This window comes from Hesperophylax consimilis, chromosome 19, assembly GCF_061612785.1.
Source record: "Hesperophylax consimilis isolate HC1 chromosome 19, BYU_Hcon_1.0, whole genome shotgun sequence".
NCBI lineage: Eukaryota > Metazoa > Arthropoda > Insecta > Trichoptera > Limnephilidae > Hesperophylax > Hesperophylax consimilis.
In genome coordinates, this window is record NC_142854.1 from 22,510,900 (window position 1) to 22,538,710 (window position 27,811).

Genomic DNA, 27,811 nt, shown 5'->3' on the forward strand with positions numbered 1-27,811 from the left:
ACACTTCGAAAACAAACTTGTCTTCACTACTAAAGAATTCAAAATTCTAATCCATATTTATTGCACGGTTATGCATAGTTATTGTTATGAATGAAAAACAGAGCAAAAAGCACAACCTATCGCCAGTGGGTACTGTATAAAACTAAATAGAACACGTGTATACCTGTAAAAAGACCATTTTATTTTTTAAACAATTTAATTTAATTGTCAAGTCTTTGACAGCCCTGAATTGTTGAAGCTACTTTGCCATACCCGCCGGCCATAGTGGCCAAGTGGAGATAAATTTGATTGTAACAATAAACTCACTACTATTTGCGGTATTATAATATTTTGCTAGATTATATCTGTTGGCAAGTCACCTTTTTTGTTTATTTTATCCTGTTTAAATGAAGTGCTTTCTATTATTGTAGCATTCGATGCCTTAAGAAAATTTCAGCTGTATCACATTGAATGTCGTTTTGTATACATATTGTTGTTTTTTTTTTTTTTTTTTTTATTTTTTTTTTTATTTTTTTTTTTTTTTATAGTGAATACCTCACAAGAGTCCCAACTGCTCCCGTCTGGAGCCAGTGAGACTATGGCATCCTCAATTGGGGGATGTTGTGAGGCTGAAGGTAAGTGGGGAAGGGAAAGAGGAAGGTGGGGAAGTACCTGGCTATTCAGATCTAGTCACTAAACACGGCTAAAGCCATTTGGAGCAACGTTTCAATTCTGAATGGTGGTCTTACACCAGGGCGATACTGGTAGTATCTTCCACTCTGGAACGTGCCGCAAATATACTATATATTATTTTAATTAATTAATTGTGAAATAACACAAATTAATCTAATAAAATTTATTTGCGCACGCCGGGTTCGAACCCGCGACCTTCGGAATGGCAGTCCAATGCGTTACCACTGGACTATGAGTGGAAGATACTACCAGTATCGCCCTGGTGTAAGACCACCATTCAGAATTGAAACGTTGCTCCAAATGGCTTTAGCCGTGTTTATTGACTAGATCTGAATAGCCAGGTACTTCCCCACCTTCCTCTTTCCCTTCCCCACTTACCTTCAGCCTCACAACATCCCCCAATTGGGGATGCCATAGTCTCACTGGCTCCAGACGGGAGCAGTTGGGACTCTTGTGAGGTATTCACTATAAAAAAAAAAAATTTAAAAAAAGAACGTAGAACTCTGACCGCTCTCTGTGAGCTCCCCTCTTAATTTGAAAATCGCTAATATTGTCTTCAATGATAATATAAAATAAATGAATAAGTTTAGTTACAAACCTTCTGCAATTGTGTCAGAGAAAGGGTTCGGTTGGTTGTGGGCACGGATGTTTCACTACCTTGGAGTATTTTGGTTTTCAGATCTACGGCTTCCCTGAAAAAACAAATCTAACATTAATTAAAAGTCAAACGTAATCTATCTGATAGATCATGTAAACGGAAGTGGCGCCCTCTGTTATTTTCAAAAAGAATCGTTGAAGTTTTCAAACGCATGCTGATGATGCGGTGCTGATTGCTAACAGAATGGCAGATCTACAGTCTCTCGTGTCTAGGATGAACAAAGTATATGTGAAGAATGAGTTAATGATGAATGTAAGTAAGTCTAAAGTCATGGTGTTTGAAAGAGAGAGTACGAAAACAGTGTGTAATATAGTTGTGAATGAGGAATACTTGGAGCAGGTGGACGAGTTTGTGTATTTAGGGAGCATGTTTACGAGAGATGGGAAGGCTGACAGAGATTTTGAACGAAGGGTAAACGCAGGTAACTCCATTAATGGAGGACTGAACGCAGTTGGCGCTAACAAAAAATTGTCCAAAGAAGCTAAGCTAGCAGTCCACAATGGAGTGCTGGTACCTACCCTGTTTATTTATTTAAGGAGAAAACACAGATACAGATAGTAATTAAAAGATAATTTTGTAAAACAATAACTTGAGAATTCGCCTGCATCCTAACTATTTCTCACTGATTGACTGGTAGATAACAATTTTAAATATTTTTTTACATTTAAATAAGGAAAAAGTATAAAAGAAAAGTATTTTGTATATAGATAATGCTATATATGCTATATGTCAAATAAAAGTTTACAAATATTTTTTATACAAGTTTAGAGATAAATCATAAAAAAGTACTTAAAGAGTATAGTGAATGAAGTAAGTACACATTTTCTTTTTTTTTATAGGAAAAACAGACTTCAATTTCCTACCAAAAGTACTATATGTATCAAAAAATATGTCGGAATCCTTCAGGTTTTGGTTTTTATTATACAATTCGCACATTCTTCTGCACCAGCATTTGTGCGTGTCCGGCTAATATGGAATAAATCGTTAAGCCTCATCGTTCTGGGTGGTATTTTAAAGTTTATTAGATTAAGTAAGCCAGGACAGTCGATAAAGTTGTACAAGGTCATTAGGTCAAGGTAAGTTCGCCGGTTAGTAAGAGTGGAGACGTTATATTTCGAGAGCATATTTGTGTATCCCTGTTTAGGTGCGCTCATTCTGTGGTTGAGGTAACGCAGAAATTTCTTCTGGATACTTTCAATATTTTCTTTATAGATTTCGTAAAGTGGAGTCCATGTGGAGGTGCAGTATTCAAGTTGAGAACGGACCAGCGTATAGTAAAGCAGAAGGTAGGTTTCAGTTTTTCGAAATACGCGACTGTTTCTGATAACAAAACCTAGCTTGCAGTAAGCTTTATTCTCAATGTTTTTAATATGCGCATCGAAATGAAGTTTGGAATCAAAAAGTATGCCAAGATCCCTTATACAGTATACACGATCTAGTGAATAGTTGCCAATATAATAATTGTGTATCATAGAGTTATGATTTTTAGTGAAGCTTATTTGTTTACATTTGTTGTAATTTAGGTAAATTTTGTTTTCATTGCAAAACGCTCCGAACCTTACTAAGTTTCGTTGGATGAGCAGACAATCATTTAAATTCCTAACAAAGGCAAATATTTTTATGTCATCTGTTGTATGGAACTGGCAGAGAATAGAAGAGAATGTATGAGATGATGCATGAATGTGAATGAGGCAAGGAGTGTGTGCCAAGACCGGGTTGTTTGGCGGTCCGTCCTCTCTGTCTAACCCTGCGGAGAAACGGCGTGATGGTTAGTTAGTTAGTTAGTTAAAAATGCACAATTAACCTAATTATACAGTAATCCTCAAATTACACACCTCAATATTACGGTAATAATATCTCAAGAGGGATGAAATTGCATTTAATGCCTGATGCCTGTTTTGATATATGCAAAAAAAATTATAATAACAATAAAACAACAAAAAAACCGAATAAGATTTTGTAAATTAAAAAGAATAGTAAATTTGTGTTTCTTATATACCGTACCGCTTACCCAATGACATTACAAACATATACACATTATTGTCTCACAAAATTCCTTCTACATCTCTGTAATCTCATAATCTATACCAGCACTTGCGTTGGTAATGTAGTTTTAGTGATTTGTCTTAAATATAGTATTGTTCTAGTTTCTATATATGTTGTATGCAGAGATGTGCAAAATGGGTACCCAAAACCATTTAAAATGCAAAATGGAAATGGGTCAAAACTTTTCCATTTGAAAATGCAAAATGCAAAATAGGTTTTAGAAAAGCATTTTAAATGCAAAATACCTATTTTCAAAATGCATTGAAAATGCAAAATAGTTTCTCAGGTCAAACAATTAAAATTATTATAGAATTTTTTAACAATTTTGTCATTTAATAATGGACATCAATGTAGAACAAACATATTACTTGATGATAAATCCAAAAACACCACGACTACAGATTATGAAACCACAAAATAATTGCGCGGGACTAATATTGCCAACGTAAAAACATAGAAACTGCTATCTAACATTTAATATTACAGCGTCATGGCCCCATATTCATTATTTGAATCAGTATTTTTTGTAATGGTATCACTCAATTGTCAGGGCTTCTACCAGGGAGCAACTTGACAAATGGAAATTATCTCTCATAGCGAGGTTGAGGACCGACTGATATTTGGCGCTTATGAAAAAAAGATGAGTGGAGATAGTAGGAAGAATGTTGCAAAAAAGCATTTAAAATGGAAAATGCATTGAGAAAAGCATTTAAAATGCAAAATGCAAAATGGTTTTTAGAAAAGCATTTAAAATGGAAAATACCCATTTTGCATTTTGCATTTCCATTTGAAATGGATTTATTTGAAATAAAGCACATCTCTGGTTGTATGTTACTGTTACATGTTTTACTAATATTATTTCATATTCAGTTTAACATTATTTCATGCTTTAAAAACTTTGCGTACAGTATTCGATAGCTCACTAGGTATATTCTGTTCTTAAAATCCATGTAAAAGCCCTACTGTGCGTAAAACCAAATAAAGTCGCTATATGCACCTGTCTGTTTGTGGGCTTAATTCTTTTAAACTACGCAATGGAGTTTGATAGGGTTTTCACTATCATTTAGAGAAATTCTTCCGGAAGGTTTATATATATGCGCGTTCAACATGCTTTTGTGTCCTGTTCAAGGCTGATCAAAGCAAAACGAACTCTAAGCAAAATTCTTGCCTGAACAGACTAATAATTACAATAGCGTATTATCCAAGGTTGATATTTTTTTTAGTTGCGAACTTACCAAATACAAGAGTTCCATAAAAGAATATTTCTCTGATGGTTTGTGAATAATGTTTATGTCTCTATTGTTTATATCTTTATTATGATTTGATTTATATCTATCAACCTCTCTCCATGGCTATAAATGTATTGTTTTGTAAATTTTTCTTTTTATATAATTTTTTGTTTTGTATAAATTTTTTAATTCATATTCCTTTCTCACAAATTTATTTATTTATTCCATACTATGCAGTCTCAGTAGAGGTAAAGTCACAAGAAGGAATCCATAATTGGTTTTATTTTAGCTATACAATACTCATGTACAAACTGATTAAGGGGGTATTTCACTATGTCGGGCTAAATATATGACTAGCTAGCCGTTGGCTGAATCGCAAAATGTTTGCAGTTACCCCATCTACTGCAACGCCTGTCATGTTTTGCCGCAATGTCTATGGAATGCTAGCGTCAACGCCAATTGATCTGTGGTCAACGCCGTCATCCAGTTTCCCGCCATAGTCCGCACACCGCAAAGTGTGCATTTTTCTGGTTATGTTATGTTGATTATCAGGTCATTTTAGATAGATTCGTGTCGAATTAATACATTGTTTCTTATTTTGAACACAATCAAATAATTCAGGATGGATCATACAAGCATTCAAATTCATTCGAGCTCTTAAAACTCGCGGCCTTCGCATCGCCGCCCTTTCACCTGCTTCTGTAAATTAAAAACCTCGGTATCCATTATAATTCGCAACAAAATTCGACTCACTTCTCCGCTGTCAAACTCGGAATTTTTTTTTTTTTTTTTTTTTTTTTATATTTACTCCACACAGGAGGCCCTGAAGAAAATAATTTCCCTCAGGGCCTATGTCATCTTTGGGGATGCTGTGTGGAGGGTCTTTTTGTGGAGAGGAAGGAGTGAACATGGGTCTTGAAGAGTCCCATGTTGTAGGAGGGAGGAAACACAGAGGCCGGCAGTTCGTTCCACAGCCGAGCTGTTGAACTTAAGAACGAATCGTAGAAGCGACCCGTTCTCATGTGACAAGTGTCAACTGTGTACAAATGTTGGGCGCGCGTTTGGCGTGTATCCCGACTACGCACCGGTGCCGAAGGGATCAATGACGCTAGTTCCTCAATGTTTTGACGTCATCTTTGATTCGAGGAATAGCGCCTAACGTGAGGTTCGAGCACTGATTAGTCAAATCAAACTTTAACCCGAGCGTTAGCGTTATTCAGATATAGTGAAAACGAAAAAATGACTAATCCGCGGATTAGTGCTTAGTCAGAACATAATCAGAGATAGTGAAATGCCCCCTAAATGTAAACTGTCGATTTCCCGAAAAATTTATAATAAATAAATATATAATACATGCATATTATATTTATAGACAGTAGAGAAAAGTTGATGTTGAGTCAAAGCACGAGACCTCACACGACTCGCTACAGTTTAGTACTAAATCGAAAGGACAGCAATTACCGTATCTTTTGCTTACCACTTTGGGATCTCTACAACGTGTCTATAAACTTTGTAATGTCATTGGTTTTACCGGCACGTTTTGAATGTGAAAAATGGAACATTCTAGATCCAGATTGTATAAAACATTTAGTTGCCATTTTTACGACGTGAGAGTACCAGACTGTGCTGGGACATTATGAATATATTTTTTATGTGAATTTTGCACAAGAGTCCCAACTATCCCGGAGCCGGTGGGACTATAGCATCTCCAATTTGGGTAAGGGTAAATATTTAATTACCGTCGCACTTTTAATAAGCACAGATTATGGAAATTACACTTCGTTTCAACTTAATTACTACAAGAAACAAATATGGTAAAAGATGCATTGAAGTTGCATTTTTATTCAATCAAAACGATTCCTTTGTCGCTGATCAATTTTTCATTTCAATCTAAATATGCATAAATTACTTAATCAACCTAAACTAAGAATCTTACAACCAATCCTGTGCATGTGAATAGTTATTTCTTGTAGTAATTGTTAATTAATTGAAAAAAAGTGTAATTTCCATAATTTGTGCCTAAAAGTGCGGCAGTTAGGAAAATAATTATCGGGGCATGTTGTGAGACCGAAGAGAATGCTGAAGGAAGGTTGGGAAGTACCTGCCCGGTGAAATGATCGCATCTAGTCACCGAACACTGCTAAAGCCATTTCGGTAATCTTTTAATTCAGAATGGTGGTCATTCACCAGGTGTTATGCGGTGTTGCGCTAACTCCTTCTTTACCCAACGTTTCGGACAACGTTACAGTGTCCATCATCAGGGCAGATGTGAAAACGAAACGTTGGCTAAAGAAGGAGTTAGCGCAACACGGCATAACACCCCAAAAACAAATAACAAAAATTCTTTTGGCCGTGAAAATCTTAAATCATATTAGATGCATTAAAGTTCAATTTTTCTCAATGTTAAGTTTAAAAGTTAGGAAATACGGATAAATTGTTAAAATAACACAAACTAACACCCTAAAAACCTATTTTGTGCTTGTGCGACTTAAACCCCCCCACTTAAATAGTTATCGCTATTAGATATTTAATTTAAAATGTTGTTTTTTCAAAGAGCCTTTGCATGCAGCGGAATTCGACAAGTTTACTGTTTAAACAAACAGAAAAACTATCAGGGGTTGTAGTTGTTTTTTCAACTCTCAATTCAAAAATGTTGCATTTTTTAGTGATCGAAATGGATACATTTATCTCAGTTTTTCTTGGACAAAATATTCTGTTTGAAAGTGGCACTCACCTTAAAGCCTGCGCAGCTGCATTGAGAACCATGTTGCTTGCAGTTTTGCTTGCACCTTTACTTTATCATAATACTAATCTCCTGGTCTATCCCACAATTTCCTGGAAATAACAATATTGACCGAACGTTAAAATATCGCATTTCCCAAGAAACTGGTCTTGTGAAATATCTTTTCAACTATGAGAGAGAAAACATGGTAAGCTTTTAACCTACGCTTTATATTGCACTATATCATTGTGATATTTCAAATAACACACTCGCGAAAAATCCCTACACGTTTTGCTAGACTCCCATTTGATTGAATTTGAGAATCTGACAGGAGCCATCCAGTGTTGCCAGTTTCAAATTAAATATTCATCTTGGAAAAATATTCCAAAATAAAACACAATGCATAAAGTTGATGGATTGACATTTCTTAATAAAATTTATTGTTTCATTGAAATTTTTTGTAATACACATTGGTATGGTATCGGTGCTGGTAATGTAGTCAAAATTTTAAAAGGATAATTTGATAAACAAACTATAAATAGATGAAGTTATTGTGCATTATATGCTGCCATCATAATACGGATATTTGCCTTGTTTGGTGAATCTATTTATAATTAAATTAAATAAATAACTTCCTCAATTCATGCACGGAGGTTCCATCGATGCCATAGTCAGGTTAACCTCACAGAATCTGGGTTTAGATAGTAGTAAGTAGGGTGTAGGGCCCGCAGATACTGCAGGTAGTACACAACTGTTGATATAGCGATATGAAATAGCGTAAAAAAACTTATTTTGTGGCACACGTTTTAACTCGTTTTTAAAATAAAAATAAAATGGTAAACAAATCATTCAATATTTTATAAATAAAACCCTTAGAAAAAAACTCTTTTGCTTTCATTTATCGTAATTTTTTATGTAGTATCTTAAAACTGTGTATCAGACTTTCATTTAAAGGGGGATCAATCTGTATAAGTTAAAACTATATTTTTTTACGGACATAAGCATTTTAATAACATTAAGCAAAAAATACATTCCCTTGTTACAAATAACCTAGCAATATTTGAACATCTCATTATTATAAGAACGATATATACTATACACGAGCAATATTGAGATTGTAATGATGGAGGATTTTGCCCATAAATCAACTTCTAACTTCGCCAGCCGAGGAATTGAATTCACAACGCCTGGGTGAGAACCAGACGAATTTGCCAACTTAGCCACTGATTACTTCAATTAGTTGATGTTGTGTACCATAATATGGTAGTTTGCCAAGTTATTTGTATCTTGCTTTATATCAGTGTTTTGTTTGTGCTATTTCGTGTTCTCATAAGAATAATTGAAGTTAATTCTCTGTAATTTTTTGGGCTCATACAATATAACAAATACCCACCATTTTCACTAATAAATTATAAACATTCGTAAATGAGCAAACTATTTTTCAAAATTAATACTACTATTTTTATAAGGTTTTTCTAGGGCGATAGTGAAAATCCTAAATAAGTACCTGGTTCTTGTCTATGGTAACTCTTAAAGGAAATAACAAAATCATCTCTGGCGACCAAACCTAACCTCACCTCTCTCGCTCTGAAGCCACGAAAAACTGACTGAGGCGGATTCCGGTAAATCAATTTCTTTTCAATAATTATTGTAGATAAATGTGTTAAATCTATTACAAACTGGGTATTTGTAGATTATTCAGGTGATGTACGCTTGAGAATGTATTAAAACTGTCTATTGTGTTGTCAAAACCATCTTATTTGACTGCAGTGAAATTTAGAGGCAAAGCGTTGTTTGTATACAAATTATATGTTTCCTGTGTTTTAAGCCCAATCCTGTGTGTATTTATCTTATTGATGACTATATTGATATAATTCACGCATTAAACAAAACGAATTGCCGATACTTTCGCTTGAAATTGCATGAAAATGCCTCCTCTAGTACCAGTTAATGATGCACGTTTTCGTGTAATCGTCGCATTTTACACGATGTTTTAAGCATTTTGCAGTTATTTATATCGCATTATACACGTAATTCCATTATAATACTAAAAGTGAGTTGTTTGTTTAATTTCCCGCTTGTTTTTTGCATGTCAGTTTTTTGACCTTAATCGAATTTACATGGATGCGTAGTTTGTTCCGCGTAAACCGAAATACGTTAAATGTGTAACTTCTTTTAATTAAACCGCCGTTTACAAATTTAAAAATCAATTTATGCCTTCAAAATATAATACGAACTCGCCAAAACCCCGATTTTCCGTTTTATAATATTAATAAATATACATTTATGATGCATACATCCATATAATAATGTTTAAAAATTATCCCATATAATATTGTCCTATAGGGGAAGAATTAATATGTTCCAATGTTAACTATTACAATAAATCAAGCAAACAAGAATAATTAACTTTTATTTTAATAAGGTCCTATTACATAAGTAATTTTTTTTTTACATAGGGTCAATGACCTCTCATCAAATTTTCACAATTTAAATTTTTTTTAATATGACCTCCTCGGTTTAAAAGTAAGACTTTCGACTAGCAATCTGGAGGTTCCGGGTTCAAATCCCGACTTGCACAAGTAAATTTAATTACTGTTGCTTCAAAATTAATTCACTTAAAAAAAATGTATAGTGTATTTATGGTACGTTCCAGAGTGGATGATACTTTCAGTATCACCCTGGTAAAAGACCCAGGGCGATACTGAGAGTATCTACCTTTAGTACATGGCAAGCAAAGGTTACAGCAGTCCTATCGGCTTATTTTGTCACCGGTAGAAACATATTAATTTTAAAAACACTGCTTCAAATTTATGTAAATGTCGTTACAGAGTCTTAGCTAAAAATCAATGAGTAGCAAAGTTTTAAACCAATAGTTTCACCAAAATACAGATTTCTTCTCTAGGTGCTAAGTAAATTACTGTATTACTGACACAATGCGAAGCAGGTGCATTTAAATCTTTTAAATCAACAATTGATTTCAGAAAATCATTCTCTTCCGTTTTAAAACATCAAAGGATCAAGATCTGCTAAAAGGTGTTCATACTGCAGAATAGTTATAATTTCTCCAACTTCTGGTGTTCATACTGCAGAATAGTTATAATATCTCCAACTTCTGGTGTTCATACTGCAGAATAGTTATAATATCTTCAACTTCTGGTGTTCATACTGCAGAATAGTTATAATATCTCCAACTTCTGGTGTTCATACTGCAGAATAGTTATAATATCTCCAACTTCTGACATTTCCCATGCATTCTGATGGCAACATGCCACACTAGCGCTTCCTAGTGGTGTGAGTTGTACGCCTTGGTTTTCTTTCATACATTTTAATGAATTTTATGCCATGTTACACTAGCGCCTCTAGCAGCCAGAGCAGCCGGCCGTCAACACAAGTAAATACTGCCAATATTTTACTGGAGTTGGACGTATTATTAATACTCTAGAGTATTTTGTATAACTCAAAAAAGGATATTAAAGTGATATTATGCAGAAGCGATTAAAACAATATGATTTGATATTATAAGGGGGTATTTCACTATGTCGGGCTAAATATCTGACTAGCTATCCGTTGGCTGGCTTTAAAGATCAGAATAACTTCGTTATTCAACGGCGACCGTTTCACCATTGTTTCGAGCTTCCGGATAGATAACACTCGAAATAGTCTGGCAACATCGCAAAATGTTTGCAGTTACTCCATCTACTGCCACGGCTGTCATGCGTCACAGTCCGCACACCGCGAAGTGTGCATTTTTTTTTGGTTATGTTATGTTGATTATCAGGTCATTTTAGATAGATTCGTGTCGAATTAATACATTGTTTCTTATTTTGAACACAATCAAATAATTCAGGATGGATCATACAAGCATTCAAATTCATTCTATAAAATTCGACTCACTTCTCCGCTGTCAAACTCGGAATGTTTTGACGCCATCTTTGATTCGAGAAATAGCGCCTAACGTGAGGTTCGAGCACTGATTAGTCAAATCGAACTTTAACCCTAGCGTTAGCGTTATTCAGATATAGTTATAATATTATATATTATATAATATAATATAGTTATAATATTAGATCTGTATTGGGTAAGGCACACTGTAGGAATAATTTTAAGAACTATTAACACTGAATTACCATTTTTTTAAAGTTTGTTATACGAGTAGTTAAGCGCACTTGAAGTGAAATGACACTAAACTGCGCTATATAAATTCCATGTTATTATTATTATTATTATAGTGAAAACGAAAAAATGACTAATCCACGGATTAGTGCTTGGTCAGAACATAATCAGAGATAGTGAAATACCCCCTAAGTGTTTTATATTGCTACGTGCGATTAACCCAGAAAAAGGCACAAAATTAATAAATAAAATTATTGTTTGCAGTGTTTGTACCAGCACCCTAAAGCAGCAGAAGTAGCGTCATGTCCGCCGAGCAAGCCGTCGCGCCCGACACGGCCGCCCCTGAGAATGGCACCGCCCCCGTAAAAGACGAGTCCGCCCCCGCAGAAGAGACCGCCGCCCCCGCTGAGGGCGCCACCGACACCCCCGAGGCCCCCAAGGAGGAGGTCAAGAAGCACCCCACTGGCCGCACCGTCATCGTCAGGAACATCCCGCCCAGCATGCTCTTCACCTATCAGGATGAACTCCGGACCCTGTTTGCCAAATACGGCAACATCGGTTATATTAAGTAAGTACCTTTAATTTTATTATTATTATGTGCAGAGCAGGCAGCATTCTGCTGGTGCGCTCATATCTGATTTCACAACAAGTTTGCCAGTAATTGAGTTGTTTTAAGTTTGAACTAAGTCCTTTCTTCTCTCCAAATGTGAATCCAATAGAGCTTTGAATTGATTTATATTTGTTGCATCGATGACATGTTGTGGGAGTTTGTTCCAAGCATCCACTACTCTATTTGCAAGGAAGTGTTTTCTAGGATTAGATGCAAAAGGTGTCCACGGGGATTTATATTTTTATTAGTAGTGAAGATTTCTTGGATGCTAGGGCAACTGTAATGTCCAGATAAAATTTTGAAAGTCTCGATCAAGTTGATTTTGATTCTGGATTCTTTTGTCACATTTTTCTACTGTTCATACATTTAAAACTTAAGCACACACTTAAAGTGATTTATTTTTGGGGTATTATGCCTTGTTACGCTACCTCCTTTAGCCAACGTTTCGGATAACATTACAGTGTCCAGTGCAGATGTCTATAGAAAAATATATTTAGTTTAACATTTTTTTAACTAACATCTGGAACTATACTTAATCCACTTCTATTAAAAGAGGTTAAGGTGATGCACTACGTCGTGTAATATTTTAAATGGAGCCACTATCAATAACAACCCTTACGTAGATGGCGATAAGGTTTAAATTCCCGCTTAACACCATCCGCCTGTTTTGATTTATGCAAGAAAAAAACATGGCTAAAAAGTGCCTTTTATTTTATTTTGTGCATGTTCAGGCATAAATATTTAATTTTTTTTTGATCATTTTATAAATAACTTAATTTGCCACATTATACAATAAAATCATAACCGTAAATGGGTTCGTAGGTAGGAGATTTTGAACTTTAAAGCTGTTTTCATAGACCTTATACATTATTTTTTTCTGGGCTTATAAAAAGACTTATCTAAAAAATACTCGATTATTTCAAAGGACAAGATGTATTCTACTCGCAGTATTTAATTAAAGCATCTGAAACATTTTTAGGTGACCAAATTTTTAAATCAAAACCACATAATTTTGCATTACTACGTATGGCATCGCCTTAACTTATATGTGTCTAGCAAGTATACTCGTGGGAGATCCTATGCACTTTTTTTTACTCGGAAAGTGAACTTCTGTCTATCAGAACGCGCCAATCAACAGAGCGACTGAACTGCTTAACGATTCTGCATTGGCCATCGACATTTTCATCATCACTTACAGACAGTTCAGCAACTATATTTAGACATATGTCACGAAATAGTAAAACTGCATCCACGACCTTTTATACTTACATGTACCTCAAATTTGTGATCTTCTCCATAATGGATTGGTGTAAAACTGTTTTATAGATAATGTGAATAAATTGCGTATGCTCACCGAGAAGTTTCTGGCAATAAACCAGAAACTTTTCTGTGCCTTTGTAGATCTACAAAAAGCATACGACCGAGTCGACAGGAATAAGCTATGGAAGGTGTTGTCCAAGTATGGAGTGAATGCAAATCTGACTCAGGCAATTGCGTCTCTATATGAGGGAAGCGTTGCATGTGTTTGGGTGAACGGTGGTTTTACGGGGTGGTTTGATATCATTACAGGTGTTAAACAAGGCTGCGTAATGTCACCGTGGTTATTCAATCTATACATGGATAATTGTATGCAAGAATTGAAAGAGGTGGGATTGGGCGCGAATTTGAGTAATCTGAAAGTATGTTGCCTGTTGTATGCTGATGATGCGGTGCTGATTGCTAATAGTATGGATAATCTACAGTCTCTCGTGTCTAGGATGAACAAAGTATATATGAAGAATGAGTTAATGATGAATGTAAGTGAGTCTAAAGTCATGGTGTTTGAAAGAGAGAGTACAAAAACAGTGTGTAATATAGTTGTGAATGAGGAATACTTGGAGCAGGTGGACGAGTTTGTGTATTTAGGGAGCATGTTTACGAGAGATGGGAAGGCTGACAGAGATATTGAAAGAAGGGTAAATGCAGGTAACTCCATTAATGGAGAACTGAACGCAGTTGGCGCTAACAAAAAATTGTCCAAAGAAGCGAAGTTAGCAGTCCACAATGGAGTGCTGGTACCTACCCTGATGTATGGAAGTGAGGCATGGAACTGGCAAAGAAAGGATGAAAGTAGATTGAATGCTGTTGAAATGAGATCCCTGAGGCGTGTGTGTGGTAAAACCATGTATGATCGTGTGAGGAATGTGGATATCCGCAAAGAGTGCAAGGCTGATGTAAGCGTAATGAGTAAGATTAAGAAAGGGACGCTTAGATGGTTTGGGCATGTAGAGCGAATGAGCGAAGAAAGGAGTGTAAGGAGAATATACGATGCAAATGTGAATGGTAGCCGAAGTCGGGGACGCCCGAGGAAGACATGGCACGATCAAGTGAATCAGATACTTGAGTCGGGCCATGTCAAGAGTCAGAACAATAGAAGAGTATGTATGAGACGAGTTAGTTAGTTGACCTTATTGCAATTGTGGTTTGCATTTCCCAATACAACGTTTACAGTCAGTAACAAATATTTGAACGATATGGGTGTATTTAACAATAATCTGAACTTATCAAATTTCAAAGATCGTATTTACAAACTATTTTTATCTAGTTTATAAATTATTACTGTCAACAACATTTTTAAATACATCGGAATGAATGAATGCAAAACTTCTCGACACCCGATCGAGCTGATAGGCTCGTTGTCGATGACAATGCGTTTTATCAAATTTTTGTGACAATCACGTTCACACATGCGGACATATACGCATTTCTCTGAAATCGGATGTCATACAGCAGCTAATATACAAAATAAATGTCAGTCTCATCCACTCGGTATTTGGCTTAGTTTTTTGCGCAGTTGACTCCTGTCCCTGGGAATAAAAGTTCGATCCTCAGTCAGACCAAATTTTTTTTTTTTTAGTTTTAAAAGCAGTTAATAGCTGGTCCATGGGGAGGAAGGTTTGATCCTCAGTCATCTGTTAATAAAAACGATGTATTATAGTAAAAAGGTGTAGGATAATAATAATTGTAACTCTGGCAACACTGATAAGACAGTATATAACGTAGCAACATAGGTGGTTCAGCCTCTCTCAACTACAGTTAGTAGATTAAGGGGGTATTTCACTATCTCTGATTATGTTCTGACTAAGCACTAATCCGCGGATTAGTCATTTTTTCGTTTTCACTATATCTGAATAACGCTAACGCTCAGGTTAAAGTTCGATTTGACTAATCAGTGCTTGAACCTCACGTTAGGCGCTATTCCTCGAATCAAAGATGGCGTCAAAACATTCCGAGTTTGAGAGCGGAGAAGTGAGTCGAATTTTGTTGCGAATTATTATGGATACCGAGGTTTTTGATTTACAGAAGCAGGTGAAAGGGCGGCGATGCGAAGGCCGCGAGTTTTAAGAGCTCGAATGAATTTGAATGCTTGTATGATCCATCCTGAATTATTTGATTGTGTTCAAAATGAGAAACAATGTATTAATTCGACACGAATCTATCTAAAATGACCTGATAATCAACATAACATAACCAAAAAAATGCACACTTTGCGGTGTGTGGACTGTGACGCATGACAGCCGTGGCAGTAGATGGAGTAACTGCAAACATTTTGCGATGTTGCCAGACTATTTCGAGTGTTATCTATCCGGAAGCTTGGCAACAATGGGTGAAACGGTCGCCGTTGAATAACGAAGTTATTCTGATCTTTAAAGCCAGCCAACGGTTAGCTAGTCAGATATTTAGCCCGACATAGTGAAATACCCCCTAACTAGTAAAGACTCTGTATTTATTTATTGCATCTCACCATACATAAATCACGTTTTTTCTCATAAAAATCAACCTCATTAGGACTAAGCCTGTATCGAGGTTAACAATTTAAATAAATACACAACCAGGGCAAAAAGCGAAAATATCCTGATTACTCCCAGTTTGAACACATCCTTTGGACAGAGAAATAATAAATTCCATGCTATAAAATTGTTCAATGCTCTACCAAATGAAACCAAAAAAATAAACGAAATGAGTATATTTAAAACAAAAGTCAAAACATGGCTTAGAGATCAAAGTAATAATCAACTTACAAACATTATGAAGACAATGTAAAGACAATTCAAAACTAAATACAAAAATTTAAGAAAAACTACAGGCCGCCTCAGAACAGGAAACCCTAGTGAGGAGGACTGTGAAAAAAATACAAAAAATATACTTATATTATACTTTAAACCTACATAATGTACAAATTTTGCTATTGATATTAATACAAAAAAAAAAAAAAATTGAGTGAAGAAAACGTAGTGTAATCACAAACACAAAGTAATACAACATACAAACTATTTAAAAAAAAAAAAAAAAGTATTTGATGATTAATTTTTGCCTAAAATAGCTTTATCCGTGTTTAGTAACCAAATCTGATTAATTATGGATGCCGTAGTGCCCACTGGCTTCGGATAGTTTAAAACAGTTGACACACTTGTGAGATATTTAAAAAAAAAGTTATGTGAATACTGCAGAAGTGTCCCAACTCCTCCACATCGTCTGGAGCCAGTGAGATTATGGCAATGTTTTGGCGGTCCGTCCTCCGTCTGTCCGTCCGTCCCTTAACTTAACGGTGTTATGATTAGTTAGTTATATTTTTAATCATTGCATTACACTTCTCCACCTTCTCCTCCCCATCTCCTTTCACGTCCCCTCTACCTTTAGTCTCATAACATGCCCCCATTGGGGATGTCATGGTCTCGACAGTTGGGATTCTTTAGCAGCATTCACATAAAAAATTAAATATACACAGTGTCCGGAAAGTCGCAGTACAATCAAGAAGCTGATGAATCTACATCACATTTGGAGTGATTTTGTGGTACATATAACTTTCTATTTTGAGCTCTCATAATTGAAATTTTTATGTCAAATTTGAAAAAAATCGGTCACTAGGGTTTTAATATCAGCCGTTTAAAATGCTTTGAAGTGAAGACCCGGCAGAAAAAAAAAATATATATATATATATTGAAATATAAATTGGTTTCGCTGTGTGATGTCGATTCACTAGTTTCCCTCTTGTATTATGGGTTTCCTGCCACCATGCACATGTATAGATTTTTATAATATCAGAACTGCCATATTGCAAGATATAAAACAATTTTGCAAATGATGCAATAATTAAATTACAATTTATATGCAACATTTTCTTTTGACAAGTGATGATTTTGATATTGGGTTCTTTGTATATATTTAACAACAATAAACTATCAACTTTGACAAGATCAGCAAAAATAAATGCTGTCCTGGACATTTAGCCAAGTGGATATTAGGACACAGTTGACGTTGTTCAAAATATAATAATCAATTCGTCAGCGATAACCATTCATTCAGTCGTCACCTTCGTTGGACAGGGTTCTAACATCACTTTCATCATTGTGAGATATGAGGTGTCAAAGTTTGTAAACTTGATTCCTTTGTATTTATTTACCAATCTCTGATTTATTGGTTAAATATTGTGTAAAGTATTTTAGTTAGACATATACTGAATCCTCTACAATACCTATTATTCATCAAACAAGGTCAAATCACAATGACATAAAAAATATTCCAGGTCACAAAACCACATTCGGACAAAGAAATTATATTTATTTTGCGACGAAACTCCACGACATTCATCCCCCTGATGTGAAGCGAATAGAAAATTTGAATGATTACAAATCAAGAATAAAAATCTGGCTGAAAGAGATTAATGAAAAACTTGATTAATAGGAAACTAATAAAACAGAAATTAATAACTTTAGTCCGCTTCAGCACAGGTCACCCTAGTGAGGAGGACTAAGAAATACAATTTACTATACATATATTTAATATCATATTTTTTATGTACAATGTTCCTCTTTTTATTATATATAACCTTGATAAATATGGGGATGAGGAAGGTGGGTGGGGAAATTCCTGGCTATCAAACATGTAAAGGAATCAAATTTAAATCAAAAAAAAAAAATTTCATAGAAATTTAACTTTTTGCACTCCTAATTTTTTTTTTAATTACCTACTACCAACTCCTTAATTAATTTACAAAAAAAGGATAAAAAGTGGCCTCAATAAAAAGTTAAACAAAAAATTTTAAAATATGTAATTTTTATTACTCTTTCTTTACATAGAGTACAAAAAACATAGAAATATATAAAATTAACAACTTAATATGCCCTTATTCACTTAAACTTTTTCAGTGCTTTCTCGGCCACGAAATATTTGCTACTAAAAACAGTAAAAACAAATGTAAATACACAAACAGAACAAAATATTATGTGATAACAAGTGAATAGGTATAATAATCCTCTGTTATGTGTTGGGAGAAATCCCTCAGCGCTTCCTATTGTTACGCAGGTAGACAGGCAAGTACCTACCTACTTACATGCGTCGCAACCAAATAACTGCGCAGTGCATTTACAAGGTTAAAAATAATATGATTTTAAAAATTATCTAAAAGGCGAAACTTGACGAGATATATGTATTTTGCGTATTCGGAATATTCAGAATGAGATATAAAGTGTTTAAAAGAAAAAAAATACATTTGATAATTTAAATTATTTTTCGAAATTGCGTTACTATAATGTCGAGTATGACTCGACATAGGAGTTGGTGTAAGAAATATAATGTCGAGCCACACTCGACAAAGGAGTGGTAAGGGTTAAATAGTCGCTAAATAAAGAATTTTTTTTTTTTTTTTAATAGGACGTAGACTTGCCATTTTGGACCATACTTAAACATGCAGATGAAAACGTTGAAACAATCAGCTAGAACATAATAATTCATTGATAAGGTTCTAACTTATTTCCTTAATGCCATTCCAAGATAGTAGGACCACGTCTTATTTAAATATTTTCCATTATTATTTTTTTTTGGTAAACTAATGTTTTAAGACAAGATTTTTTATGCATAGCACAAAGGGTAACAATTATTATATATAAGCAATAATTATTAGCCTGAAACACTCATCCACATTGAAAAATCTCCTGATAAAAGATACATGATTTAACAAGCAGTAATTGTTGAATGAAACACTATTATATATTGAATTATTATTTAAGAGATAAGCCGCCATAGCTCAGTGGTCAGAGCTGTTGACCGGAAATCGAAAGGACACGGGTTCAAGTCCCGTTGGCGTCATGTATCTTCTATCAGGAGATTTTTCAATGTGGATGAGTGTTTCAGGCTAATAATTATAGCTTATAAAATAATTGTTAAATATTTTCCTTTAAAATATGTTAAAACAATAATACTTTCCGCTAGATTAAACCTGAAAATCAGAAATTTTTCAATAGATTATGAGAATTTGTCTTTGCAAACTTTTGACACCTCGGAACCCTATCCTATCCTATATGACCAACTACACTGTGCCTTGTAACAACCATCAACTGTCAGATACAAACAAAGGTTCAAAGTGATGTTAGAACCCTGTAAAATAAATGTAAGCTTTAAATGCTTGATGTTAAAACTTCGTCATACAATCTACGGAAATATAACTCAAGATGGCTCTGAAAATTATTTTGGCTATAGAAATTAACAAAAGAAATGGTTTTGCATTAACCTGTGGTGTACCAGGAAATTCCTAGCTCAATTTCCAAAAGCTCAAATTCCAAAATCAAACGTCAAGTGTCCACTTAAATTTTTTTTGTGTCGCATTATATAAGTATATGATAACAATTCTTCCAGATTTCGGTAGTTTATACAACTGTTGTTACTAATAATATTATTTTGTACAAGAAACCTGTAAATAAATAATGCTAAAAATATAATTATTCATTTTGACGTAAAAATTTTGACATTTCTTACGAAGTTAATTTTCATCACTTTTCTTGGGTGAAATATTATAAAAATTACATCAAAATAATGTAGATAAAACTATCTTTCTGATGATACCTCAAATCTATTATTTCCACAATCAATTTATATCAAAAATAATGAAAGAAGACGCTTTGACACTAAAAACGCGGCAAATATTTCGTTGGCATTCCACAGAAAAATTCTTTGTATAAATCTGAAAAGCTAGAAGTCATTCCGGTATTTGCTGCGTAAATAACGAGAATAGCCCAAGCGATTGTGACCTTGTTCTTCATACAAATTCCTTATACATAAGGGTCAAAATCGCACATTATTTTTTATTTTTTTTAAATTCGTAGATAATGTACTGCATTCACATATGCGGTTCCGGGATACGACGGGTTAAAAGGTAATTTTTGAAAAAAATGTCAGTTAGAACCTTTTCCAATCAAGGTGATGAAGTGTTCGTATTTCAAAGTATTATTCGCATCTGCCAGAACGTATTTCACCGGCGATTGACTTTTATAGTCTGAGCATAATTAAAAAATTTATATATTCAACACGTCCATTCCTCTCTGCTGTCTTCCTCTAGTTTCTAAAGTTCGCAGTGAATCCTGATTTTTTTTGCACGTAATGCGGCGTTGAACTCGTCACTAGTAACTTGTTGAATGATCGAAATTGTATTGATTACTGACTGGCAATATAACTTCTCCCGGTGACAAAAAGATCTGAGAGGGCAGTGGGGGGGAAATATATGTATATATTTAAGAAAGAATTAATCTGCAGTGCCCAAACACATGTACATTTTTTGTTTAGAATACAATCCATATTTCAGTATGAGATTGGCCATTTTGCATACTTAGTTCCTGCTTTTGACACTGCTTAGGTGGAGTGCGAGCGGTGCTACAATCCGTAGACTTTACGCGTATTGTTGAAAGTGTAGATTGATTTCTTGTAGTAATTTTATAAATTTTAATTTTATGTTATACGGAATATACGCCTCTGATATTATCGTCTGATTCTAAACATGTTGATTGTTTCTAGGCTTGGAGGAATAACGGTGGATCACAGCACCATCGAGCCAACCTTGACAGCTTTCATGAATTTTGCTGATCCTGACTCGTCGGATAAGGTTTGTACGACACTAAGTAGCCTAAATAATTATTATAAGCAATCATTTTTCAATCCTTTGCGCTATGCATAAAAACCTTGTCTTATAAACATTACTTTATCATTAAAAATACTTAAGCCTGTAATATAATGAGAATATTCGGTAGATCCCCGTTAGAACTAATGTTGTGTTTTGTGTCCGCAGGCCATGGAGGGCAACGGTACGGAGATGGGCGGCAACGTGCTGGAGCTGCAGGTGCTGCGCTCCGGCGAGCACACGGCCGTGGTGAACAACATCCCCGCCATCATCAGCGAGGAGTCTTTGCGCCAGATCTTCAGTCCTTGCGGTGAAATCAAGAAAATTGTCAAGATACCTGCCCGTCCTACCGGTAAATACATACTCTACTAAAAATCGGATATATTTATCCGAGACACTATCTAGGTTACAAACCAATTTCATTAGAAACTTTGCTTCCATTTAAAAAGGTAGATGCCAAAATATGGAGAAAAAAAAAATAGTTGCAAGATGACGTTGTTATTTCTGAGTTTTAAATATGATATCGACAAATGACGCTTAATAAATAGGTCCCAATGGTCAAGTGGTTTAAGACGCCTGTCCCAGTAAGAAAAGAGATCCTGGGCTCAATTTCTAGTTGTGACCGTTTTTATTTTTCTCCTAGGTTTAACTCTTTTTATTTTCCTGTGTCTTGTTCTGTATCATTTAGATTTATTAGTATTATCCTCTTCTTCAATGATACACATTCTCTTGCTTCTAGATTAAATTAACAGACTTAGATCCTTCTTAATAATAATTTATTGGCTGATTTATAATAATAACTAGTGACTTTCGGGTCGTTATTCCCAATTCCACTGATCAACTGTTGAGCTGATATTTTGGCTCAACAATGCTCAAATGCACGTTTCCTAACGCAACTCTCACTGAAGTAATGATCAAGCACCGATCAAGTATCGCCTTGGTGTAGGACCACCATTCTGAATTGAAACGTTTGCTGAAATGGCTTTGGCCGTGTTTGGTGACCAGATCTGACCCTTCCCACTACCTTCAGCCTCACAACGTACCCCAATTGGGGATGATATAGTCTCACTGGCTTCGGACGGTCGAGACCAGTTGTTTTCCAGTATATTTGTATTGATGTAATTTGATTTGGTTGTTTGCAGCATTTGTGGAGTTTGAAGAAGAGGAGAGTCTGACGAAGGCGCTGACCCTGAACGGGCACCTGTCCATGAACAACACGGAGGTCACCATCCACAAGCAGGGCACCGAGAGCAAACCCAGGGTAAGGACACACTCTGATTCCATACCAACAATTATTTATTTTAAATTAACGGTACAAGTCCCATTACCATTATTTAAAAAAAAAAAATTTATTACTATTTTTAATAAATATATTTACAATCGCAATCTCACTAAAGAAGAAACTGATTCTTGTGCTTGGTGAGCGAGTTACACTAGTTATAAGGAAAATAGAATATCATTATTGTAACGTATTGATGTTAACAGGTTATAGAATACTGGGCCCTCAATCTCCAGTATTCTATCGAGGATAGGGATCTGGTAATATCTCTATTAAAAGTCGTAGATTCTGATATACGGAGGTTGTTTTAATCGTAATATAATATACTGACAATACAAGTAACAAGTAGCCTAAAGGCCGTCTAGCGAGAGAATGACTTCGCGCCAGCCGACTATGTCATACAAGGCCTGTAGTAGCGTTCGGTTATCTTCGGTAGAACCCGAAGCTACCCGAGCGCAAACCCCAAACACTACAATTATCCAATAGGTAAGTTATATAATAGGAACAATTGAAACTTCTAGATCATGTTTATCTGTAGGTGTACATATATAGGATTCTGTTACATACTAAATATTGAGCAATTAAGAGAATAATTAGAAACATCTTAATAAAGTAGAGATGAATATAGGCTAATAATAAATATAAAGAAAGGGAAAAACGGGCAATTATTTAGTTAGTTACATACTTGGCAGTTATTGAGAGTCCTAGTACAACAGAAAGAAGAAAGAAAAAATTATATATGTAAACAAGACAAAAGAATACATATACATTAGTACAAAGTTAAGAAACATAAACAAAAACCTGTTATGCAGTGACCTCATGCACTGCTAAAATGTTTAATCAGTACAGCTTTATACTTCAACTAGCTGACGTTGTTCGAATTTTCTCTACTATCAATAAATACTGGGTAGCGCAGATGGATCGGGTGGTTTTAAAATACTTGTCAAACTGTCAATTTTAAAGGTATTGGATTGAAATAAAGTGCAAAACGTGTAGTTACAATGGAAGTTTATTAACAAAAAATTAGTATAGTTAGTTTTTAAAAATTACATCCATCAAATGCCCTCCTTCTCGAGCGACGCATTCTTGGAGTCGGTCCTTAACGTTCGGCACTGCCCGCTCAAGCACATCACCAGGAATTAATGTGATTTCGTTGTGAATTGCTGCCTTCAACTCCTGAATGGTCCGGGGTTTGTTCATGTACACCCTTGCTTTTAAATAGCCCCATAAGAAGAAGTAGACGTCCATTTTGGAGCACATGAACCAGTAGTGCGGAAATTATGCACCCAACTCAATATCGTATCTCGCTTAGGAACACTATCGCGAGGTGAGATGTTGAAACGCCGGCGAAAGGCACGCGTCACAGCAACAATTGACTCGTTATTGCGTATAAACTCTTCCACTGCGAAAACACGATGCTCAACAGACCACGTAGCCATCGCGGCTGACTGCCAGTCTGCAACTGAAACTTCCCGTTCAATATCGATTCTCCGTGATGAATGCTTCAGAATTCAAATAAATTATCGAGGGGATTCGTCGGTCCCCAACCAAAGGCATCCCACTCCTCGGGACTGTTGAACAAGAAATGATTTGTTGTTCCGATTTCAGGACTCGGGTTTGGCAATCTGACCAATCAATGCGTAAATGCTGAAGGTGCCACACACCGAAAACATAGATATAAAATATTTAGAAGGATCCACACACATTTTTACAAACCTTAACCCTTTAAATATTAGGAAACCAAATTCATATGATGTTTGGGAACAAATTTGGTCTCCTAATAATTAACGAGAAAGACATTAGCAAGTCTCGTCTCCAAAGATTTCTCCTCTTATGACAATAATCTAATTGTGTTTCTAGACCGAGTCCAAGAACAAGCTGCGCAAAGCCAAGCTGGCCAAGGCGCGCACGGCGGCGGCAGCTCGCGGCGGTGGTGCGGCAGCCGTAGTGCCCCGCGTGGTGGGCGCTCCGGCCCAGCGCGGTGGAGGAAACGGCGTGGGAGCCCCGCGCGGCGTGGGCGCTCCGCGAGGCAGAGGGGCTCCCCGCGGAGGCCAGGGTGGGGCCAACTGGGTCAGCAGCCAGCCTAACTGGGGCGGCCAGTACAACAACCAGTGGGATGGAGATTACGGCAGGAATAACTACGGGGGCGGCACCAACAACTGGGTGAGTCAAATAGATACGTGGTGCCCCAGATTTTATATGAAATTTAGATTTGTGATCACCTCACAAGAGCACGCCTGTCTGTGCAGAGTAAAGACAAGGGAATTATGTCACCACCTGGTTTCGTAGGGTTGTCAGGTGGGTTAAGGTAGGGGCTGTAGGAAGGAATTTATTAATGCGGATCTTGCAGAGGCCTCATTCCACATGCGAGTCGAAGAGCCGACCTGTTCTCATGAAGTCAACATCAACCTTGAACGTTTGTTCCATTCATGTCCATCAAGTTTCTTGAAAGAATTTCTCCTCTATACAATCTTCACCATTGCTAGAAATGTTAATTGTAAATTTTGCAAATATTACATGTAATTTCTTATGTGTATTAAATCTGTAATTAATGTTCAACATTTCCTTTATCAGGGCAACGGCAATAATTACTCCAGCAACAACGAGTCCCAGCGCGGCTTCAAGCGGAGGAAACAGAACGACTGGATATGGCAATACTAGGTGCTAGGCCTGTCCTGCTACTTATCCCAACAACCACCATCACCACACTACTCTAGAACAATACCGTGTTGCGTCGGCCGCAAAGGCCTCGCGTTTTAACTAATAACTACTTTTAAATTCATATTTATTACTGTTTAAGGCGGACTTTCGTGTATTGTTTCTGTATTGTGCTCTTTTTTTATTATATACGTCCCAAATCTTTGGATGTAGAATAAAGTAATAAGAATTTTGAATACGTTTATCCCCTACGCAACTACAAACCCAAGCGAGAGCATCAACTAGACTAGACTATACTTAAAGTCAAAGTTTTATGTAAATCAATTAAATCAACAAATGGCATACACCGTTGTAGATTATGATTTGGTGTTGTCGTTTTGAAAGAAAGTTTCTCAATTAAAGTATTTAACAAACTAGTACAAATTGTCATTCATTCCTAAAATATATAATCAATCCCTCCAATTTATTTCCCCACGGTTCAAATAATGGCTATTTTGTTTTCGCACGGTTTACATTTGAGTAACAATAGTTGAAAAATAGATCTGACGAGATTTACAATATTATTTATCGAAGGTAAATCGTTGAGTTGGCATTTTACAATCATTTTTTGCAATGGCTGTCAAATATCGCTACTGTTTATAACAATATAGCTGGACTTGTGTTAATTTATTAATCTAAGATAATTTGTAACTGAAAAGGAAAACAATTAAACATTATCCGTATTGCATTTTAATATTGCCGTCATACTGACTTTTATTTTAACAATCAATTCTCTCTGCTTCAAATTTGAGCGGCTACTTCATTGGTAACCATGTTCACAAAAGTATTATTTTTATTTCATATAAAATGTGTTTAAAATTCAGATTGGGCATTTCTTCAATTAATTTTGTATTTTTACACGTTCCACATACAATTTCTTTTTGTATTTAATGATTGAACCGTTACGCGGAAAAACAGCGTTATGTGAAAGAGCGTGTTCTGAGATTTTGGCAAATCTAATAAATTTGTATGTAATAAGATATTTCAATTAATAGACGGCACGTTTAAAGTAATTTAATCAATTTATTCAAAGTTTTCAGTACAACATGATTCAGTTTAATTTGTGTTAGTTTTACGTTGGATCATTTTCAATATTGATCGGACAAAACTGCAATACATTCTTCAGCCAATCAGTACTACCGGGCATTACGAAAAAAGTTCAAATAATGACGAATATTCCAAGCGCACAAACTGTCAGTTTCAAATTGACTTAGCGCGCTCGCACTACCGGCCGTCACACTTGGCATTGCACTGCCATCTGTGATTGAGATATTAAAACGGTTTTTGGTGTGAACATAGATTGATATTTGGATCATCGTTTTAATGGATTTTGCACGAAAACAGCTTAATTCAATATCGCGTAAAGGCTCAATTATCAAATAGCTGCTAATTAATTATTAATTAAATATTTGATAATTCCAACACAACTCCCGACTTGAATTTGAATCCCACAACGGGCACCGAATATTTCTATTTACAATGTGAAATAATAAACAATATATCTTCGGTTGGGAGATAACATTTTATTTCATTATTGTAAGTTTAGTCGAATATGCTTACACGTTAGGATTAACTTATTTTAAGTTTAAACCTAATTTCAATCAATGATTAACTTATATTACTTGTCTAAAATCATATTAGCAATAAAGTGATAAATTGCAATATTCTACATTTTACACAAACCTGTTGGTTACAATCGCAAACTATGTGAAATGGTTATCAGAACCGTGCAATAAGATGCATGTTTGTCTCTTGGCTGATGATAAGATGGGATTAAGTTAAGATTTTTCTCCATTTGTGTGTGCTGTATGTGGAACCCTTTATGTATTTCTTGGTTAATTCAATTTTAAGAGATTTCTAGAAATAAGAAGTAATTTGTCGCATACAATATCGAGTCTTCGCTGAAGTTAGAAGTCTCCAAATGATGTCACAAAAGAAAAGTAATTTTTAAAGTGTATTTTAAAACAATCGTTTTTTTAGTAAATTATGGATTTTTTTTTATTTTCATGTGATGTATTAATTACTTCATTTGTATTAATAAATGAATTTCTAAGATGTTTGACTTTATTTATTCCTTTCTATGCCTACTGTCCTTATTTTGTTCTCCTGCAAACTAGACTGCCGTTAGTGGTTGACCTTCATGGATAAGATCCTTGACTACCAATACAAAAGTAGTTTGTTATTTTATCTGTATTCTGTATCTAATTCTAGGAAACACTTCCTTGCAAATAGAGTATTGGAAGCATCAAAACAAACTTCGACAACGTATCATCCATTCTACTAATATAAACCTATTTAAATCTCGATTGGATTCTTATTTTGGAGAGAAGAAAGGATTAACTTATTTTAAATCTAAAACAACTCAATTACTGTTAAACTTATTGTGAAATTCGATATGAGCGCATTCTCTAATATTGACATTTTTTCGGATTCACTGCCCAAATTCAAACATGGCATTATGTCAATAATTTAAACTGTTCAATGCGCATACATGCAGAAACACACAAATACTCACACATACATTACACACACACCTATATACTACACACGTCACCTGGTAATTAAGGAATAAACATACCACTTAGTAGACATTACAAGGAAACATATCATAGGTACCCAACACGAAGTATCTTATTCCTGTATATTGTTTCATCTCTGTAAATCATGTACTGTTTGTTTTATTATGTAAATTCATTAACTCCACATAGGAGGCCCAGAGAAAAATAGTTACCCTCGAGGTCAATGTCATCTTAGGGGATGCTATGTGGAAGATGTTTTTAAGTAAAGGAAGTTTTAGTAAGGAGAAAGGTATGGGTAGATAGGAGAGGGAAAAGAATAGTAGGCTGGGGTGGG

The 27,811-nt window shown here is 35.3% G+C and overlaps 2 protein-coding genes across 2 annotated transcripts in view; one reads left to right on the forward strand and one right to left on the reverse strand.

Annotated features, from left to right (window-relative positions):
* The window catches only part of LOC149415008 (uncharacterized), a 40,771-nt gene extending 33,085 nt beyond the window's left edge, over nucleotides 1-7,686 (reverse strand). Inside the window, exons 1-3 of the mRNA XM_089643041.1 lie at nucleotides 7,553-7,686; nucleotides 7,340-7,440; nucleotides 1,271-1,364 (exon numbers count right to left, since the gene is read on the reverse strand). Coding sequence (XP_089499167.1) covers nucleotides 1,271-1,364; nucleotides 7,340-7,371 — 126 coding nt within the window. The 5' untranslated portion in view covers nucleotides 7,372-7,440; nucleotides 7,553-7,686. The remainder of the gene's footprint in view (nucleotides 1-1,270; nucleotides 1,365-7,339; nucleotides 7,441-7,552) is intronic.
* Nucleotides 7,687-8,851: 1,165 nt separating this feature from the next.
* Nucleotides 8,852-27,013, forward strand: LOC149415009 (uncharacterized). Its single transcript, XM_089643600.1, has 7 exons — nucleotides 8,852-8,949; nucleotides 11,708-12,011; nucleotides 20,880-20,967; nucleotides 21,151-21,334; nucleotides 22,125-22,243; nucleotides 24,122-24,424; nucleotides 24,836-27,013. Exons 2-7 carry the CDS (start codon nucleotides 11,746-11,748, stop codon nucleotides 24,920-24,922), a joined length of 1,047 nt encoding a protein of 348 aa, XP_089499726.1. The 5' UTR covers nucleotides 8,852-8,949; nucleotides 11,708-11,745; the 3' UTR covers nucleotides 24,923-27,013.
* The last annotated feature ends 798 nt before the right edge of the window (nucleotides 27,014-27,811 follow it).

What these genes read in the sequence shown, in the direction of transcription:
- LOC149415009 (XM_089643600.1), top strand. Translation starts at nt 11,746, where the DNA reads ATGTCCGCCGAGCAAGCCGTCGCGCCCGACACGGCCGCCCCTGAGAAT. An exon ending in GCACCGAGAGCAAACCCAGG is followed by an intron (nt 22,244 to 24,121) that starts GTAAGGACACAC and finishes TTGTGTTTCTAG; the next exon opens with ACCGAGTCCAAGAACAAGCT. An exon ending in GGGGCGGCACCAACAACTGG is followed by an intron (nt 24,425 to 24,835) that starts GTGAGTCAAATA and finishes TTCCTTTATCAG; the next exon opens with GGCAACGGCAATAATTACTC.